This window comes from Ostrea edulis, chromosome 1, assembly GCF_947568905.1.
Source record: "Ostrea edulis chromosome 1, xbOstEdul1.1, whole genome shotgun sequence".
In the NCBI taxonomy this organism is placed as follows: Eukaryota; Metazoa; Mollusca; class Bivalvia; order Ostreida; family Ostreidae; genus Ostrea; species Ostrea edulis.
Genome location: NC_079164.1, coordinates 37189085 through 37208605, shown reverse-complemented (window position 1 = coordinate 37208605; position 19521 = coordinate 37189085). Strand labels below are relative to the sequence as shown.

Genomic DNA, 19521 nt, shown 5'->3' with positions numbered 1-19521 from the left:
TTAAGATTTGTCAGTATATCTATCACTTTTAATAAGATTACGATCAGTGGCAGTTATTTGTTTTACAGGTCCATCATTGATAATCTAGTCACTCCAGTTCAGGAACACAGTGAAGAATGGAAAAAATCTGTGGCTCAGCTGGACAAGGAACATGCCAAAGGTTGGGTCCCCTTCAGGACAATCAATAATCTTCTATGCCATGCTTACCGACACCAACATGAATTTTTGTAGAAAGATTTCAATATATTTATTAGGGTGTACTTCATACTGTAGATTTACTTATTTTTATGATTGAGTTTAATTGGAGCTGACGCTTATATTTTAGTGTTCTCACGTATAATAATGGATAGAGAATATCACATGTTAACGCAACCGTATAATAGCACTCTTCCTTCAAGACCAAATGTGCTAAAATATGAATCCAGCTAATTTATGTACACAGAACTGTGAACTTGTGTATTGCATACGCTTTAAATTTTAGATATTAGAAATCCAGACTGTTTAGATTTTCTCCAAACACATTTATGTTAAATGCAACCTCATCAAATTAAATATTTCTTTAATTCTTCAGAATATAAAAAAGCTCGTCAGGAGATCAAGAAAGCTGCTTCCGATACGATGAGGCTACAGAAGAAGGTCAAGAAAGGTCAGTGAGGTTCACAGGGGGGAACAGATCATTTGACTATTTAGCAAGTAGTTGTTGTAGATGTCAGTATACATATCTGCTGAAAGCACCTGCTGGTTCAAAACAGATAAGATAATTTGTGCATGATCCATCAAATGTAGTTTGATAATAGAACATGAAACAAGTGTCTGGTGTGTTAACATTGTCAAAAATGTAGGGAGGATGTGGCATATGTTTGTTGATTGGTGGATTCTCTGGGATTTTGTCATCATTTGGACTGGTGATACAAAAGCAGTAGCAATGATCAGAATCAATATTACTGTTAAAAGATATATTGGCAGATAATGTCTTGTAAGAAAGGGAAGAAAAATTATTTTCCCCAAAGATTAAAGATGCAGAAAACCACTCCTGGTTGTTACATCCATTCAGATAAATCAAGAGTTTATTTGATTGACATAGTATCAAATAAATAGGGGCTGAGATCATAACTAAAGACAAGGTATAAATCTAAAAATACTCTGGCAGCCAATATTGTATCTCTGATGGTAGGAACTTGTAAAATGACCTTTTGATATATAGAAATCTTGCTGTGCTTATCTTGAGGAGGCTTATGAAATGATACGTTAAAATGCTAGCAAATGAATTATCTTCGAAAAAGTGATAATGAACACATTAAGAGTATAAAATGCTGGTATGACTTGGAGAAACTTTTATCATTGAGAGTGTGGTTTTAGAAAATCATACTGTAGATTGGAGAAGTGAAGGATTTGATAGTTTCACAATTTTATGTATATATGAGTGGATTATTTAAGTATTTGATGTAAAAACACAATTCGTAAGTGATGAAGATGAGAGCTACAACTCTCCTGTAAACATCCAATCAATAAAGCTACTTCTACAGGAGGTAGAGAAATTTTGAAACAGCTGACATGTCTTACAATGGTTCAGGAACAGTTGAACTTCCTGTAAACCTGAACTATTTAAACATCTTGAAGGTTTCTTAACATCCTGTAACTGTGGTGTATCCGGCAGGGGACCACAAGAAGGTTCTGGCCTAATAGGTGACATACATGAATTAGGAATTTAGCACGAAACATTCAAAACTCGGGTTGATAATGCTCGTGTAAAAATCTTAAGTTGAATTGTGTTGCATTGACTATTAAAGAGAATTGTGTAGTTGTCATGGTTATTGGAGAAACATGTTAGAAAAATCAACAAAAATTACATGCATTTATTTGAGTGTGGAAATGATGAGGGTCACTGAACTGAAGATTATGTTTCCAGGGAAACTCATTTACAAAAATTAAATCTCTAATTGCAACCAAATTATTTGAGAGAGAGTATTTGTCCTGTAGAAGTAGAGAGTTTACAGGTTTTTATATCAATGTCAATTATGTGGAGTGTAGATGGATGTCCTTGTCAGTGATAGGTGTAATGAGTTAATTTACCTTTTCAGAAATACCTCAGGTGTAAAATGTACATTTGAGAATGTTTTCTGGTTCAGAGGAAAACAAAGAGGAAGAGTGTTGTGGATAGGTTTAATCCATTTAGTGTAAATTAAACTTGAGAGAATTTGTAAATTGAATCCTATTTTCTTTAGATCCATTGTGTTTTTGTTTTGTAACATTGTCATTATCGAGGTCGCAGTGAAAGATTTCAAGAGAATCACAAGCGGAGTTTGCTTAGCAAAACACTTATATCATTTGGTGTAATTTTGCAATTTAGCAATTTTAAAAGTATAGAAAGTCTGCATAGCAATTATCACCTTTCTGTACCATGTTTACAGGGTTGAAAAATCTTTTGAACATCTTTTTAGGGGTATTTAAAAATCTCTCAACTATTAAACTTGTATATTTAAATCCAAGGATTGGCTGTATTCCTACAAGTTATAAACATGGTATTAAAAAAAATTAAAATGAAATGAAAAAAGATAAAAATAAATTAACCTGTACATAAGCATGATAAAGTAGAATGATAATATCACAACTGAACAGCTGGCTGGGGTAGGCGTGGCTGCTGTGTTTGAAAATGTAAAGTAGCAGAATAAGAAGTTGACAAGAATGCCCCAAGGTGCAGCAGTGTCTGGGAGGTGCAGTTACAGGAAATGACGTACAGGAATATGCATCTCAATCATTCCTCTGTATTTCAGTTAGCAGAGGGGAACCTGTTGAGATGGTCCTTTTGTGATGGAGAGATATTGTATAATCACATGAAGAGAATATGATAGTCAGCTGTCTACTTTAACTATGAATTTGTCTCGGCAGTATGGTGTGACAACTCTCCTGTCACACTGCTTAACAATTGTGTATTGATGGAAGGGTAATTCAAATCCCTCCATGATTTTATCCAGCAAGCAGTGACCTACTTTGTTCAGAACACAGCCCACCTCTATGTTAACTTTTTAAGAATTACCATTGATACACTTTAGTGTATATGCAATAACAGCATTAAAGAAATAAATAGGATTTACATTTAAACATTTAATCTATCCTTTTGTATTGTCCCCTATAACTTCAGATTTGATATTTTACAATAGTCCAGTCAGGATTTTAATTTAGATATGTGCACAAATGATGGAGTAATGAGAAAAAAATTGTACTAAACTTTGAGATATTCTTTGATGCAAAACATAGGTGTGAATTGAAACAAGCAAACAGTGTCTACACCTGTATTTTAACTTCGAAAAAACGATAACCTGTCACCTTCAGGAGGTATGTTATCTGACTAATGCAATATATTGATAAATAAAGTCAGGCTTGATTGATTACATTACACACCTATACATCAACATATCAGTAAACTGTGTTATTATGGAACTGAAATAGAAGGCTTATCAGCAACACAGAAAAAGTCCCATTCCTGTTGTAACAATTTGAGGAGATGAAAATAATGTTTACTTGTTCATTCATAAAGGCAAAGATTTAAGACCCTTCTACACTGCAATTTTATCTTCACAGTTACCTGACATTATATCATTATAATTAAAGTGGTCTTTGTCAACGATTCTGTCTAAAGTCTGCCGATAACTACTGTTTTGTTAAAAGTGTGCGCAAGAATCGTATTTATTATAGAAGTTGTCAATATGATATGTATCACTCCAAAGGAAACTGTTAAAGATGAAAAGTAGAGGACATGAGCAGTAAATAAATTAAAAGTTTTTAGATTTTACTGTATGTAGTGAAAAAATGGAGATTTCAGTAGATATTAGTCAGGGGAAAGGGGGGGGGGGGGTTAAATTGTCTGCGAAATTTGAACTTGCAATCCGTAGATCGGCATTTACACATGAACGCACGTACTGTGCTAACTGGCTAAAACACTACATTTTTCTGGTTCAAAAGGAAGTCAGCAATTATTTAGATGTGTTATTCATCCTTGATGAAATGGTAGAATTGAAATGACTGGGGAAAATTAATGTTTGACTAGAAAAATTTATACTATAATGTGTTACATAATTATGTGTGGAGTTGATGAACAAATTGTTTTGATTTCAGGAAAGAACGATATGCAGCTGAAGCTGGACAATGCTATGGATGATGTCAACAGCAGATACCAGGCTCTGGAGATGGCAGAGAAGAACTCGGTTCGGACGGCGCTGATTGAGGAGCGCAGCCGTTTCTGCTTCTTCATCAGCTACCTAAGGCCTTTTGTTGTAAGAATGGACTGTTTTAGTACAAGCAAATGTTAAGCGCTTTGCTTGTTATTTATCGGTAAAGTGTCTCTATTTAGGAAATGTATACTACTGTGAATTCATAATGTGTTATACAGGGCTCGAAATTAGCAAGAAATACTCGCAAAATGCGAATACATTTAAAAAATAGCGATTAAAAATAGTGGACACTCGAAAATCTTAGCGAGTGGTGATTTACAGACTATGATCGTATAGTATCCGTTTTATACGGTGATGCGCTATTCGCTTTTCTTAAACATGCTCTCTGAATCATACAAACGCTTACATGAACGACCGATTTCAACAACCGTTTCTATCCGAATTTTTCTTTTCCGATCTTTTAAGAAACACTGAGTCAAACAAATGCTTTAGAGGTCGGACATCGCATTATGATGAAAAATATAGACATGTGCCACGAGTCCTGTTCACCTATAGGGGTGATTAAATTGAATTCCAAGTATGAAGTTTTTGTAATTCATTCATCTAAAAAAAAAAATAGGAGTGTATGTTTCACCAAGTCTTTCGGTAGTTATTTTTATCAGAATCATGAGAATGTCCTATCTAAATTAATTTATTGTCATATTGAGGTCGGGTGGTAGTGATGACACGAGTTCACTGCTCATCGCGTAGATGATTATCAAAAAAGTTCATGGGGCTTGTGATCGTGCTGCTTATAAAACCATGAGTCCCGCATTCGCTTTGAAAAATCACTAGTAACAACCCTGATGTGGCATGAAATTGGAAGACTGGATCTAGACCTGCGGTAAACAGGTTGTGGATTAGAGGTGCGATAATCAAGACACCTAAACATTGCACCATATGACTTACGTAACATAGTGTCTTGTCCAAACGATGACTGTTGACCCACTAGGTTCAGTAATGAATAATGATGGGGAAAATTATTGATTGAAAAAAAAAAGCATATGAAAAAAGAGCACTGCTTCATTATTTTTATTTTAGCTTGTAGGTTTTCATTTTAGCCTGTGGATTTTTTACTCACAGGCTAAAATTAGCCTGTGGTAGAAAAAGTTAATTTTGACCCCTGTTATATCTCAGTTTTTATGGACTTGTGTGTTTTGACAAGCCCCTCCCCCACCCCCTCCCTACTTGGTTCAAATATTTTCACACTATGTGTTGAATGTTGATATATGAAGGCTATATCCAGTGAGGTCATTGTCATGTATGTGATGTATGATGATGTATTGTTGAGTAAGGTCAGTGATGCATTGTGATGGTTTTGTAGGATCATGAGGTGAGTCTGTTGACAGAAATAACACATCTTCAGGAGATCATGGACCACCTGTGTATGCAGTGTAATGACCCCCACACCCTTCCCCCAGCTAGTGAGCAAGTCATCATGGATCTGAAAGGATTCGATAGCAGTAGCGTGTGGAACTTCTCACAAGTATGTTACTGGATTCAGAGATGTGTATACAGAGCCAAAGTTCAAATAATATCAATTATCACTCCTGCCCCTGCATTTCATTTCATGCTTATTTCTTCATCTTATATATTCAAGAATATTTCATTTTCAGGGACAATGTTGTACTTTTATCTTTTTAAATTTAAACAAACCAGTGGTCATCTAAACAATATTTTGTAAAGACAGGACTGAGATGTGGACCACTATTTTTTGCTTTCAGCATTCACCCCCAAGTTCTCCGAGTTCTATAGGATCACGTAAATCCAGCATGTGCAGCATCAATAGTATTACCTCTTCCTCCAGCGGTTCCTTAAAATCACACTCCCCCAGTCACCTCAATCATCTCCGAAACTCGGCTCAGGTTAGTGCTGGAGTGGATTCGTTTACCTCTTCTGTACTGCAGTAGTGGTGACAAGGGTCAGAATGCATTATGGTGCAATTAGTGGACATCTCAAAAAATAAAATGTGATTTTCTGTCATTGCAAATGCTAACAGAGAAATAACAACTAAATTACAAGAAAGGTTTGATGAGGCATGTTGGGCTCTCAAGCTCAAAAATTTTCTACCTGCAGAAGTAAAATCTTTAATATAATATTGAAAATTCCATGATCTGAGCCTTGTCATATAGTTCATAATTTGGTGGTGGTGAATAAGATATGTCAGGTACAGGGAGATAACTCCTTTGGTGTGCATGAAATTCCAGTTTTACTCCTTATATATATGCCATATCTTTCATTTTGCCAGTAGATTTAGTTTGCTTGATAGTGTCCCATATGCATGCATTCCCATGAAGTCCCTTTGGTAGGCACTTAATGCTGCATAGGTAGATATTTCCTTAAGAATTGTGTGGACTTGCAGAGCAGAGTGAATTACCAATATACTTTCTGTTCTCTCAGCTGCTCCCCAGATTTCGATTAGTAAGTTGTATTGTAATCCCTGCACCTCACTAACAGTTATTTCTAAACCCAGTGTCACCTCCTCCAAGTCAATTCTTTAATAACCTTCTATTGTTGGAGTGTGCATGATTGTTAAGTGCAGTGAACAATTAAAGATTTTTATATTTTTTGGGGAACAAAATCTTGGCAAATTTGTAAATCAAGCAGAGTGTAGTTCTCTATTTCTTCTGTTCATTATATTTTTCCAGTTTCAGTGATAAATTGAAAAGCAATCTTTGTTCCATTTCATTTGCAGTCGGTTTAATCAACATCGTATCTTTTTGGGCTTTGGAGTTTGTAGTTTTGTCAGCTGCATGCTTTATTTTTATAATCAGACAATACCAATGGGTACAGCACGATTAACGAGCGTTTCTTCCCAGGACTCCGGATTTACGTCACAAGATACCCTGTTTCTGCGACCTGCTACTCCCACATCATTAAACATTCGCCGAAAGGTACAGTCCATTACTTCCTGTGTAAAGCTTCACAGTCTCCTTCTCCAAATCATTGCATGCTGCTAGTTGGCCCTGAAAATCATCACATTACAAATGCTCTTAAATACTTTTGTCTCTGAATGGATGATAGGATTTTTTTCCCCTGCAGGATTATTATTAAAATGATCTAAAACATCCTTATAATCAATGAAAAATTGGAAATTGTCTTTGAAGTTAAACTTGAACAAATAGGATGAGCAGTCAATAGAGATGTAGTAGTGCTAGTTTGATTATGTAGTACTACTTGCCTCTCTTAAATACAGACTTTATATTTCATAGATAGATTCCTTGCAAGCATGTGATACTTTACATATACTGAGACATTGCTAAGTCATTATGAGATGAGAAACAAAAATTGGTACTAGATTATTGGATGCTATTCTTTATATGGCATGATTCTTCCATCCGTTTCTAAAGTTCAGCATTGATAGCTATAGGAGTTCTCTCTCATTGTTGCCTTGACAGAAATGCTTTTGTAAAATTTTTACTATCTAACATATAATTTTTGCATCAAAATATTTATTTTAAAAATCTTGACTTTTTATGTACTTTTTTTTTTCCTTTTCTTTTTTTTTTGTCATTTGCTTTTGTCAAAATTGCTTCAAAGGCTATTCTCTCCCAAACTTGTAAGCCCTTGTTATCCTCAACATACTGAGATTTAACATCATTAGAAAGGCAGAAAATGAGATTGGAGGTTGATGTTTGGTTGTTTGACACAGGACGCTGATCAGATCAGTACAGACAATGCCGATGCCGACTCACAGTCCTCTACCCCGTCAGACAACACACCCTCAGCTAGTTCTACGTGGACCAACTGGCCAAACCCACCAAGCTCCAACTCTAAATCAGATGACAATCGACCACATACAATATCATCTGCTTATGAAAAAACACACAACAGACCGGCCCTTTCAGCCAGTCTGTTTGAACCACCCTCAGAAATGGCAGAGGAAGAAGATGTTCAAATCAGGAACAAGAAAAAAGAGAGGTCGAATTCCTCGTCCAGTGCTGGGTCGGGTCATTACTCGAGGCCACAGTCAGCAACCATCAACAAGATGCAGCCGGTTCTGCCCCCCCTGGCCCCGAAACCAAAGTCAAAGGCAGTCCCACCTCCCAAAGTCCCAACCATAGGTAAGATGTTACAGAGGATAATGAATAGAAAGATGTTACTGATAATAACAATGGAGAATCATTACTGATAATAACAATGGGGAGGAGTTGCTTACTCACTTAATGGTATTTAGCTCACCTGAACTGTAAGCTCAAGTGGGCTGTTCTGTTGTCTAGTATAACAGGGAATAGATAGGTATTACTTATGATGAAAAATATGTACGTATTAATGATGATTTTTGTCTGAAAGAGTGTTCTTATGATTTATTGTATAATTGTTTGAAGAAATGTGTTTGTTTCTGTAAAAAATTATGAACACAAACTTTTACATTTTGATCTTATTCATGATATTTGTTTTCAAGAAATATTTCATTATGAAAAGAAAACTCTCTCATGAGTGGTTAGAAACAATGAGATAGTTTTTGTACAATACTTCAAGTGATGTTTTGTATAATTTATAACCCAGGTGAAGCCCCAGCTTATGTAAACATGAGTGATCTTGCAAACATGGCTGCCAGTAAGAGGAGAGAATCGGAGTCCGATGGGACCGCCAAGCCGGGGACGAGTGAGGTACCTCTAATTTCAATGTCATGTCAGCACTTACAGAATTTTGTTGTCTATGTGGCTTACTGAAAGGCAATATATTTCATGGAGGCCATGGCAATTAATGCTGAGATATCTGGAAATTGATTTAATGATTCTTTATAAGTTTGAGATTTTTGCATGACTTTTATAATTGAATGATGAGGCACATCTTAGCTTTAAAGCCTATATAACTGGCATATGCTAAACAGTTAATGCAATACTAAATATTACCACAACATACGCTTGATATTATAAGTTCTTTAAGTTCAGCACATAGCATGTAGCAGTCAAAAATATATGTTCCAGTGTGTTCCTTTTATTTTACCCCATTTACAAGTTTATTTTGTATTCATTTCTGATATTGTTAATTATTGTACATGTGTTTTACAAGTTTCCAACTTTGTCTTCAAGAATACCAGAGAATCTGCTGGAGATAAAAAAAAATGTTAGGACAAAACTGGAAACTCGCACTAAAGTTTTAAGCTACGGACAAAAATGATTTTTAAAAAAACTAATTATGAAGTGTGGAAACATACTGCTTGATGCATTCATGGACAATATAATTCTTAACCGGTGATGGAGAAAACTTTTCTGATAACAACAATGTAACATAACAGACTTCTCGGAGTCTTTCTGTAGCTTAAAATGGAACTTGCTTCACTACGAAGGTTTTTTTTTTTCCTGTGGACTTTTGAACTTTCACTCTTTTCTGTGTAAACTATTAGCTCCCTATGGACCTGGTGGAAGCAATCAACCAGTTAGATAACGCTACCGCTGCATTAAACAGCGATTACGAACAAGAGGAAGAAAAACACAAAGCCAAGGCAAGGATTCTATATTATCTGTAGAAGGGTGATGGCTATCTGAATTTTCTGTGCACTTCTGTATTGTAATGTGTCCATGTTGTGAGATGGGAATCCACATGTTAATCTATTATTCTATCTTCATTTTCATGTAAAATCGGTATTCTTTCTTATATTGACATTTTGCATCCAAGTTTATGACAAAGATGAAAGACTGGCAGTGCACTTTTAGGAAGATTTGAATTTTGTTTGTGCTTGCATGTTTTGCATGGTTTTCTAGATTTAATGATTACTGTGAATTTGATTGAAAATCACTTGTGAGTAGATAGGAATACAGATGTATCTGAACAATAAATGTGTGTGTACTTGTATTCTAGATCCTCATGTTAGTTTTATTATTTTTTTCAATTTGCACATTAGGTATATAGTGAGGAAAAGCCTAGTAAAGTAAGATCATTTACTCAACACTGAGAGAAACACGGGTTGTTATTGATTGGATCACTCTTCTGACACCAAATTTCTCTTTTCCATAGATTTTACTACATGCTTGAACAGATATGGATAATTTTCTTCTGTATATATTCGGATGACAAGACATATATTCCTTAGACTTTAATCTTATCTATAAACCAAATACATTTTATCATAAACATCATGCACCATGAAATTAAACACTGCTCTACAAGAGCAATTGTACTAAAAGCTTGTGACCATTTCATTTCTGCTAGACACCCCACATTTTTAATTCTTTATATAAACAAGTTTTATGGTTTGGGTGATTGTTTCTCCAAATGATTTTTCTTTCAGATCTCTAGATAATTGCATGTGCAGATCCAGAATTTGGTTGGGTTTTTTTTGGGGGGGGGGGGGGGGGGTTCCAACCTTACCTATTCAAAGAATCCTATTTGTTGTTGTTTTTATGCCTTGATTTACACCAAAATAGTCATAATAGTATTTATGTCAATCATGAGGTTGGATCTTTGGCCCTCTTCTCTTTCTCTCTGGATCTGAGCATGGATTATCTTCATATTCTAAAGATTTTATTTACATTTCATATACTCAATAAGCTGTATGAAATGATGAATTTTTCTGTACAGATGAAGAGGAACACTATCGAGCTGGCCAAAGCAATACAGGAACTGGAAGCTAGTACGGCTGCCCTTCAGTCAACGTACGACGGTGACAGCAACACCAGCCAGCACTCGCTACAGTGCTCCAGTGGTTACGGCACGATGAACAGCACACCAGCTAACTCGCAGGACACGATAGCCATGGGAGGTAGGGTCCAATGTGTTCTTCTCTGTTGAATATCTGTATTTTATGCATATATTCTAAGGCTCATGAACTTCTGTGTTTAATTTCTGTGACTCTTGTGCACTTATGATTTCATGTCTTGATCTTAAATCAGAATTCAGATCTTGTTGTAATGCATTTTGATGTTTAAATCAATCATGATTTACAAGTATGTGATGTGATTTAAAAAAAAAAAAAAAGAGAGATGAAAAGTTGCTTAGGGATGTTTGCTCCTGGGTATGAAAGCACAATTGAATCTAAACAATAAATACACTGAAAATGAAGTAAAGTTACTGGTGATTTAACAAATCATAATGTATCTTATTTCTATCATTTATGTGATCTTTTTGTGCTTAAATTGTGATTTTTACAATTTAGATTTCTTACTAATACAAGATCTTTAGAATGTCTGGTATCCATTTTAGGAATGTAAATATTTTCTATGGTGTAAAGTAAAATCGACAGCACTATGAAAAAGTAAATTATTTTTGGTCCTAAAGTAAATCATCTGCCACAAAATATAGTCCCATCAAAGAATTGTATATAGTGCAATATATTTTCAAGTTAATTTCATTTGAAAATGATACTGTAATTGGTACCAAATTTATCCACGATGTAAAAATGAAATTCTGATTCAGGAAGTTTTATTACATGAGGAAGTTTAAGTGCAAGTAGCAGGAGCTATCATCTTTAATGTCTGTTATTTCTTTTGTTAATCAGAATAATTGAATTTTATTGTATGTATCATGTATTCTCAGGAAGTCTAAAACGCCGTAATATACAGACTATCAGCATGTCGCCTGCTTCAAAAAAGTCCTGTAAATATTTTATTTTTATGTAATCTTCACCTTTGTTTTTGTTTTCATGACGCATGGTTTGTTTTGAAGTTTGTACTGTCTTTTTTAACACTTTGAGACTTCTGTAGAGTGTCTGTGATGTTAACACAGGCACCCTTCAGAAGTGTGTGTCTTTTTGTGTTCTCACTTTTATTCAGTTTGCCTATTGAATGTGTTTGCAGATTTTGATCATAATACTACAGAATGCATATCTGCCAATGAAAAATATTTCACCATCCCTCGTAATTCAGAAATAGGGAATATGTTCAGAGCTGAAATGCAGGCTAAAAGGCCCGCCTCCACTGCAGGTGTGTGTATGTGTTAGGAGTGAGTGTTCTTCACCCAGTCCTGATGAAGATAGAACAGATCAATTTACCTGTTATTTTTTTAATCAAATCTTTATTTCTGATGATAAAATAAATTATGCATGTTTACTTTGAATATTGGCAGAACTTTGATCTATATACTAATATGACAATTTATATGTGAATGCTAATACTCTGTATGCAATGAAACCTATTTATGCAAACAATATTCAGACTCAGTAGCATGTTTTCATGTAGCCCATATACTTTATCGTGACATAGGTACATAACTGCTTGTAGGTATCCCAGTATCCAGACAAACAGGTGCCCCAATTGCTAGGAGAAGTTCTATGAACACCCCAAAACCACCACCCCCGGTCCGACGGTCCTCCTCTATTACGACAGCCAATCCTCAGACTCTACAGAAACTCAGAAACACGCCACCTAGGCAACTCCAGCAGTCTTCCCGTGACCAGCACTCCGAGTCAGATCGTACCTCACTTCACCGTCGCAGTAACAGTTCAGGAGGAGAACCAGCGTATGCTGAATTGCAGACAATTCAAATGAGTATTCATGCTAGACAACAATTACAATACCAGTCAGAACCCAGCCCCTATGCATCCGTGGACACTCAACACATAGCTTATTCAGCCCCTCCCACTCCATCTCAATATGGAGAAAGATGCATGCCACCTAGTGGACATTACCAGCCCCCAAAAGCTAATCAGGCGGAACTGATGCAAAAGCTTAATGCTCAGTTCTCAGCACTGAATGCTGCCTATCACCAGGAGGATGATAGTCTTCCTCCACCCCCACCAGAACTAGTCCAGCTAGATCCTGATCTGCCTCCACCTCCATCCGCTGCGGAGCTGGAGGAGATGGAGAAAGTGTACAGTACGCCTGCAGTACAGCGACACCCTCCTGTGAACCCCAAGCCTGTCCACTCAGGAGTAAACCCAGGCAGTCTGAGGGCTTCGCTTGTGTCGGAACTGAAAGGACTACGTCAATTGTCAAATAGTGAGAATGGATCAGAGTGCTAGCAGGAGACCAAAGTAGTGATGGAGTATGTCCCACAACTTCAAAACAGGCAGACTTCAGTATAATGATATTTGCTGTTAGAAAAAACTGATATAGTATTTCTTGTACATTCATGATTGAAACAGCATACTTTCATATAGTTTCTACACAGATACCGATTTATTTTATGCGTTTTTGACTGCTGTATGTACAGTTGCCATGTAAATGTATATGAAATTTTTTTAAAACTATTATTAGTATTTGTTTTTAATTTATTTTCATTTAAAAGTAGTTTCTGACTAAGAAAGTCATTGTGATAAGCGGCAATTATGCATGTTCTTCATTCCCATTTACATTCACGTGCATGTTATAACATTTTATTTCAATACATGGTGCAACCACTTCAGTTCTCAGTAAAAGATTTTTCAACATATTTGTTTTGCATAATACAAGTTTGATATTGAGTTATAAGGGCATATGTTTCATTTTCGACTAATCCTCTTCATTTCCACGGGATTTGATCTCCTTTTTGTTTGTCAAATCACTTCACATAACCCTGGACAGTACTTCTCAATTTTAAAATGAGGAAAGCATTTTTTTAAGATAATGTTAAGATATTGGATAGGAATTTAGAAATGTACTTCTTCATTGGAGATGCACAGGTCTTGAAAATTTCTTGTGTGCCAACGGTTGCAGATATACTCATTGATCTTCCATTTATTTTTGCGTCATCTGTTGGAGTTCTGTATGGGGGGAACTCGTAACAGTCATGTGCTCATGTGTAACAGCAGTGAATTTAACAAGTGTGAATGTTTATTGTAAACTCTGAGTGTGTCTTAAGTTTGACAGGGCAATCATTTCATCAAGTAATACATGTCATGGTTCACTTTTGTCATTGTTGAATAATACATAGTGCAATTTTCATGTAGTGGAAGTCTTTTCTAATATTAATATTACAGTGTGCTGCTATTGTTAAATGTTTTAATGTCATGTGTATTCAACACAAACAGCTTTACCTATAAGGGTTATATGCACTGCATCAATCTACATTATTACCTATAATGTTTTTTACTTTGTATTATATAAAGTCTTTCAAATTGAAATTAGAAAATGAAACTAAGACTGAGATCCAAACTTGCCTTTATGTCTTGTTTTCTCTGGGCTCTGTATGCATTTCTTTTCTACCCAAATTTTACTCTGTATATTTGAAGCAATATCTTTTCACTACATCTCCAGCCCAGCAGCAGCAATACAAGGTTTAATAAGCAGAGCACCTTTTGTATATTTTTATAATCAGTTTGGTAAGTTCTAATGAATCTTCGTTTAAAGATCAGAGTGGTACTGTATGATATTGCTAGTAGTTTGTGACATGTAATGTTGTCAGTTAATGTTTAAAACTAGCTGAGATAGGACAGTTTATGATATGTTGTGCATATAACTTGCTGGAAATAAAAAGTGTTATGACCTAATACTTGTTCCTTTACTTCCTTTACTATCTTAAAGTTTTGTTTTAAAACTAGGAATGGGCATGATTAAGGCCATTTATATAACTAGCTGCGGGAATGTAGTCCTTTAGGGGTACATGAGACAAACCGACTAATATATTACATAGAATTGTGCTCAGATAAAGTTGCACCAAAATTTGAATGCTTTGAGTAAATATAAGAAATGAGTAACATGGGAGCAGCTCCGTACTGCAACTCTCAATTCTCTCATTGATGTAACTCGACTGACAATTGCTATGGAATCCATTGGTGCTGATTAGGAAGGAATTGGACCAACTGTTATATGAGTCGATACCAGTACTTGTACTTCTATTTAGTGTTGAGGTACACAAGTTTGAAATCACTTGCAAGGAAGCCAAGTTACAATGTTAGGCTGATGTATAAACTGTCTTGGATTAGCGCCAGTCATTCAAGTTTATGAATGTATCGATATGAGTTTCTGTCTTTTTAAATCTTCAATACTCATAATGTAAGTATTAACATGTCCAGGACCAAATGAACTGATAGTTTGTACACTGCATATATCGCTTCAAATTATCGAATTGTAATCTTGTCCTTGATAAGATTTCCAATTTTCGCCCTATATATTCGTATGCAAAACTCCTATTACAGCCCTATCCTGGCTCATATTGGACCATTTTTTTTTAACGAACTTGCATCGATACTTTCATGCAATGTTTAACTTCATTGTTCAGTGGTTCTTGAAAAAAAGTTTTAGAAAAATTATGCCCCAGTGTGGCAATATTGAAAAGAATAAACTTTTCATTGAGAATGTAGTGATAATGGAAAATGTGGGTTATGTACTAGTCGGGGACAACCATAATAAGTTTGATCTCTCAAGATAATGTGCAGACATTTCCAAATAACCAGTCATTCGAGTTATGACCTTGTGATCTAAAAACCGATGGGGACCATATACTCTAGGGGTCATCAGTGTACCAAGTTTGATGTCTGTCAGGGAAACGGTTCTCAAGATATTGAGTGGACAATATCTTATGTCCAGTTTGACCTTTGACCTTGTGATCTCAAAATCAGTACGGGTCACCTACCGGTACTCCTTAAGTAGAACCAGCATATCTGTCAATCAACACATTCTCACTAATTATATTACTATGTAAAGCTTAACCCTGTGACCTCAAAATAAATTGAGGGTCAAAGTCTGTACCAAGTTTTATGTCATGGTTCTCCACACATTGAGCGGACAATATTATGTCCAGCTTGACCCTTGACTTTGTGATCTCAAAATCAATATGGATCCTCTACTCTTTAGGTAGAACTGGTGTGTACCAAGTTTAATGTCTGTAAAGCAATGCATTTTCAAGATAATGAGCGAACAGTATCTTACTATGTCCAGTTTAACCCTTGAAATTGTGACCTAAAAATCACAAGGGGCCATCTACTCTCTAAGAGCAACTACTCTATAACAAGTTTGGTGACTGTCAAGCGAAGGGTTCTTTAGATATTGAGTAGACAACACTTATTCTGCAGACCCGACAGACTGACTCTTGACCCTGTGACCTGAAAATCATCAACTCTCTAGGTCGTTTGTCTGTTTTACATCCCGTCATTTTTTTTTCCACTCATATTGAGACGTCACCAGTTGTAGGTGAAGTACCACAAATTCAGACCCATGCTTAGCGCTTACGGCCGCAGCAGTAAGGGTTTGTTAAAGTACCAACGCTTGCCATGACACGTGACCCCAGTTTAAAGATCACATCCAAAAGACCCGTGATTCTCACTTCTAAGTGCCGAGCGTTTGGTAAAGGAACTATCACTACCTATGTTTACGTCTTGGGTTTGACGCGTCCATGGCACGAACGGGGCTCACTCATGCCTCTCCGGTTACGAAGCGAGCACTTAACCACTGAGCCACCGCGACTGGTTTCTACTTTCTAAAGCAACTACTGTGCCAAGTTTTGTAACTGTCAAGCAAAGGATTTTTTAAAGACATTGAGCAGAGTCGGTCTGCAGTCTAACCGACCGGTGCAAAACAATACCCCCCCCCCCCCTCTTTTTTCAAAGGGGCGTATGAATTAAACTTCTTATTTCCAGATCATCTTCTTTTGAAAAGGAGCACGTCCCTTCATTTGTACGAACTTGCATCCATGGATTTTTAACTCACCTGAGCCAAAGGCTCAAGTGAGCTTTTCTGGTCAAAATTTGTCCCTTGTCTGTCGTCGGCGTCGTCGTCGTAAACTTTTCACATTTTCGACTTCTTCTCAAGAACCGCTGGGCCTATTTCAACCAAACTTGCCACAAAGCACCCTTGGGTGAAGGGCTTTTAAGTTTGTTCAAATGAAGGGCCATGTCCCTTTCAAAGGGGAGATAATCACAAAAATAGGGTGGAGTCATTTAAAAATCTTCTTCTCAAGAACCACTGGGCCAGAAAATCTGAGATTTACATGAAAGCTTCCCGACATAATGCAGATTCAAGTTTGTTCAAATCATGGCCCAGGGGGTTGGATAGGGCCACAATAGGGGATCAAAGTTTTACATCCAAATATATAAGGAAAATCTTTGAAAATCTTCTTGTCAAGAACCACTGAGTCAGAAAAGCTGATATTTACACGAAAGCTTTCTGACATATTTTAGTTTGTTAAAATCATGGCCCCAGGGATAGGATTGGGTCACAAGGAGGGGGATCAAAGTTTTGCATACAAATATATAGGGGAAATCTTTAAATATGAGTCAAGGTGACTCAGGTGAGCGATGTGGCCCTTGGGCCTCTTGTTTAGTTTGTTTTATTGTCTCCGAACACATAGTGTCGGAGACATATTGTTTTTGCTCCGTTTCTTATTATTCTTAGTATTATTTTCTTCTTATTTTCCCTTTTCTTTAGTGAGAAAGTCCGCGCGATTTTATGAACATACTTCGACTGATCCACTTCAAACTTTGTGAGCTGATAGGGGGTCATGAGGAGGGGTGCAATCAACTTTTCAAAATGGCCGCCAAAAAATCAAGGTTGTTGGATTTCAACCAAATTCTATTTCTAGGGTAAACTGATGACCACCATCAAATTTTTTTTTTTGAGCCGCCATTTTCAAAATGACCGCCATATACCAAAATATTTCAAAGTGTTAAAATCTCTATAACATTTGGGTTCTTGGATCAATTGAGGGTCCACAGTTCTTTTCTAGCATCAGTTTTTCCTTCCCATCTATTTTCAAATGTTTCAAAATGGCCGCCTTGAAGAAAATGGCGGCCACAAATCAAGTCCATCAGATTTCAACTTAATTTACTTTCTAGGGTTTATTGAGGATTCTGAGTCCATATCTGTCATCAAAAACCATTTCTGACATGGGGAGGTGTTCGGAGACATTTGTGTTGGCATCCCAACACAGTTATAGCTCGTTACTATTATTATTATTTGCTTTCTTAAAGGACACAACGCATGTTTCTAAACTTTTTCATTTTTTCAGCAAAATTAATTCTTTTTATGCCTAAAACTACTTTAAATGTGTTTTAAATGAAATATTTTGCGTAGTTTTCGAGTTTGAAAGCGATGAAATTCAAATCTTGCGATATGCATATTTTCTTTCGCTAGTTTACGCGCCATTTTGTGTGACGTCATATGCGCCCTCGGGTTTGAAAACATCTATTAGCCATTTCAGAAACAGATTAGATTTAATCGACAAAAAACCAATTGTCACGTTAACGGCTTGTAAATAATAATGCATTAAGATGTTTTGTGCTGTGCTCGGTTGTACTAGTTGTCGGTAGAAAGAATTTAGACTGAGTATTTTTCAATTTTTCGAAGGAAGGTACGAGAAAAAAGACGTGGATAATTTTTTTGTTGGAGCAAGAACTTTACCTTAAAAAACACACCCAGTCACCTTTTCAAACATCGTTTGGACAGAGACCCTGATAAACTGCGAGAAAATGGATATATCGAAGCTATAAGCACTGGTAGGCCTATAGCATACATTCTGTTTTGCTCTTCAAATTCAATACACACTCGGATCAACTGACCTTCACCTTGTAACAACATATATCGACGATACAATGTAACTTCTACCAACTGGTAGATTTACAACAACAAAAAATAAAGATACAAAATAATTGAACTTTTAATTATACAAATAGAATATTGTATTTCCTAACTTTAAATTGAATTATAAAATTATTTCTTTATTGAACTCGTAGCATCTTGAGTGCGTCAGTAGGCTATAACGCCGTGCTCCCACTTCGTACTTCTTAAAGACGTGCAGATCACAATTCAAAAATAGTAATAAGATTGATTTATCAAAATAAAATAATGTGATTACCACTTTAAATTTGAATATTTTTATTGATTTGTGTGTGTTGTCTTTTTCTTTCTTTCCGAAATGCACGCGTGACAATAGCTTGGCATTGGGCCTAGTTGTCAACAATTTAACGTGTCATAATTTGTCTAATCCAAAAATAAATAATGATTGCACTGTTTATTTTAGAAAAACAGCGCCAATTACAGATGTATAAAGGAATAACATCCCCAAACAGTTTGTAGACAGCGGCCCATATAAACATTATTTACTCACAATTTTGCCGATTTCATACACGCTTTACTCGCTATATTTGGGTATTTACATCGTTATATGTGTGCACTGGTGGCGAACACATATAAAACTCGGACAATTTGTCAACATCGATTTAAATGTTGCCCATGGTAAATTAATTAGGGCCCTAAAAGTTGAGTTTTTAATAATATCTCGCAGTACTTTCACAATCCGAAGGGCGCATGTGACGTCACTGTACCACGTGACTACCTACCTAATTAACTTGACTTTTTTGAAATCGGGGCTTAGATTTAAGTCTGTATTGTGGTTAAATATCGCAAAATTTCGGCGAACGAACTATTAGAATTAATTACTATAAGCATAAAGAAGACAAAATGCATGTAATATTGTATACTTTGAAAACATGAGATGTGTCCTTTAAAGTCAA

At 36.0% G+C, this 19521-nt stretch overlaps 1 protein-coding gene across 32 annotated transcripts in view; it reads left to right on the top strand.

The window, feature by feature from the left end:
* LOC125657234 (protein MTSS 2-like) overlaps positions 1–14562 on the top strand; it is a 31151-nt gene extending 16589 nt beyond the window's left edge. The window contains exons 5-18 of one of the 32 annotated variants that reach the window (XM_056147544.1): positions 69–160; positions 572–646; positions 4117–4274; positions 5536–5697; positions 5936–6076; positions 7031–7105; positions 7864–8275; positions 8721–8824; positions 9565–9663; positions 10063–10089; positions 10740–10920; positions 11694–11753; positions 11954–12079; positions 12377–14562. In XM_056147544.1, coding sequence (XP_056003519.1) covers positions 69–160; positions 572–646; positions 4117–4274; positions 5536–5697; positions 5936–6076; positions 7031–7105; positions 7864–8275; positions 8721–8824; positions 9565–9663; positions 10063–10089; positions 10740–10920; positions 11694–11753; positions 11954–12079; positions 12377–13116 — 2452 coding nt within the window. In that variant the 3' untranslated portion in view covers positions 13117–14562. Of the gene's footprint in view, positions 1–68; positions 161–571; positions 647–4116; positions 4275–5535; positions 5698–5935; positions 6077–6985; positions 7106–7863; positions 8276–8720; positions 8825–9564; positions 9664–10062; positions 10090–10739; positions 10921–11693; positions 11754–11953; positions 12080–12376 lie in introns of all 32 variants that reach the window. The other 31 variants (XM_056147538.1, XM_056147561.1, XM_056147553.1 and 28 more) reach the window with 31 other exon arrangements.
* Positions 14563–19521: the final 4959 nt, after the last annotated feature.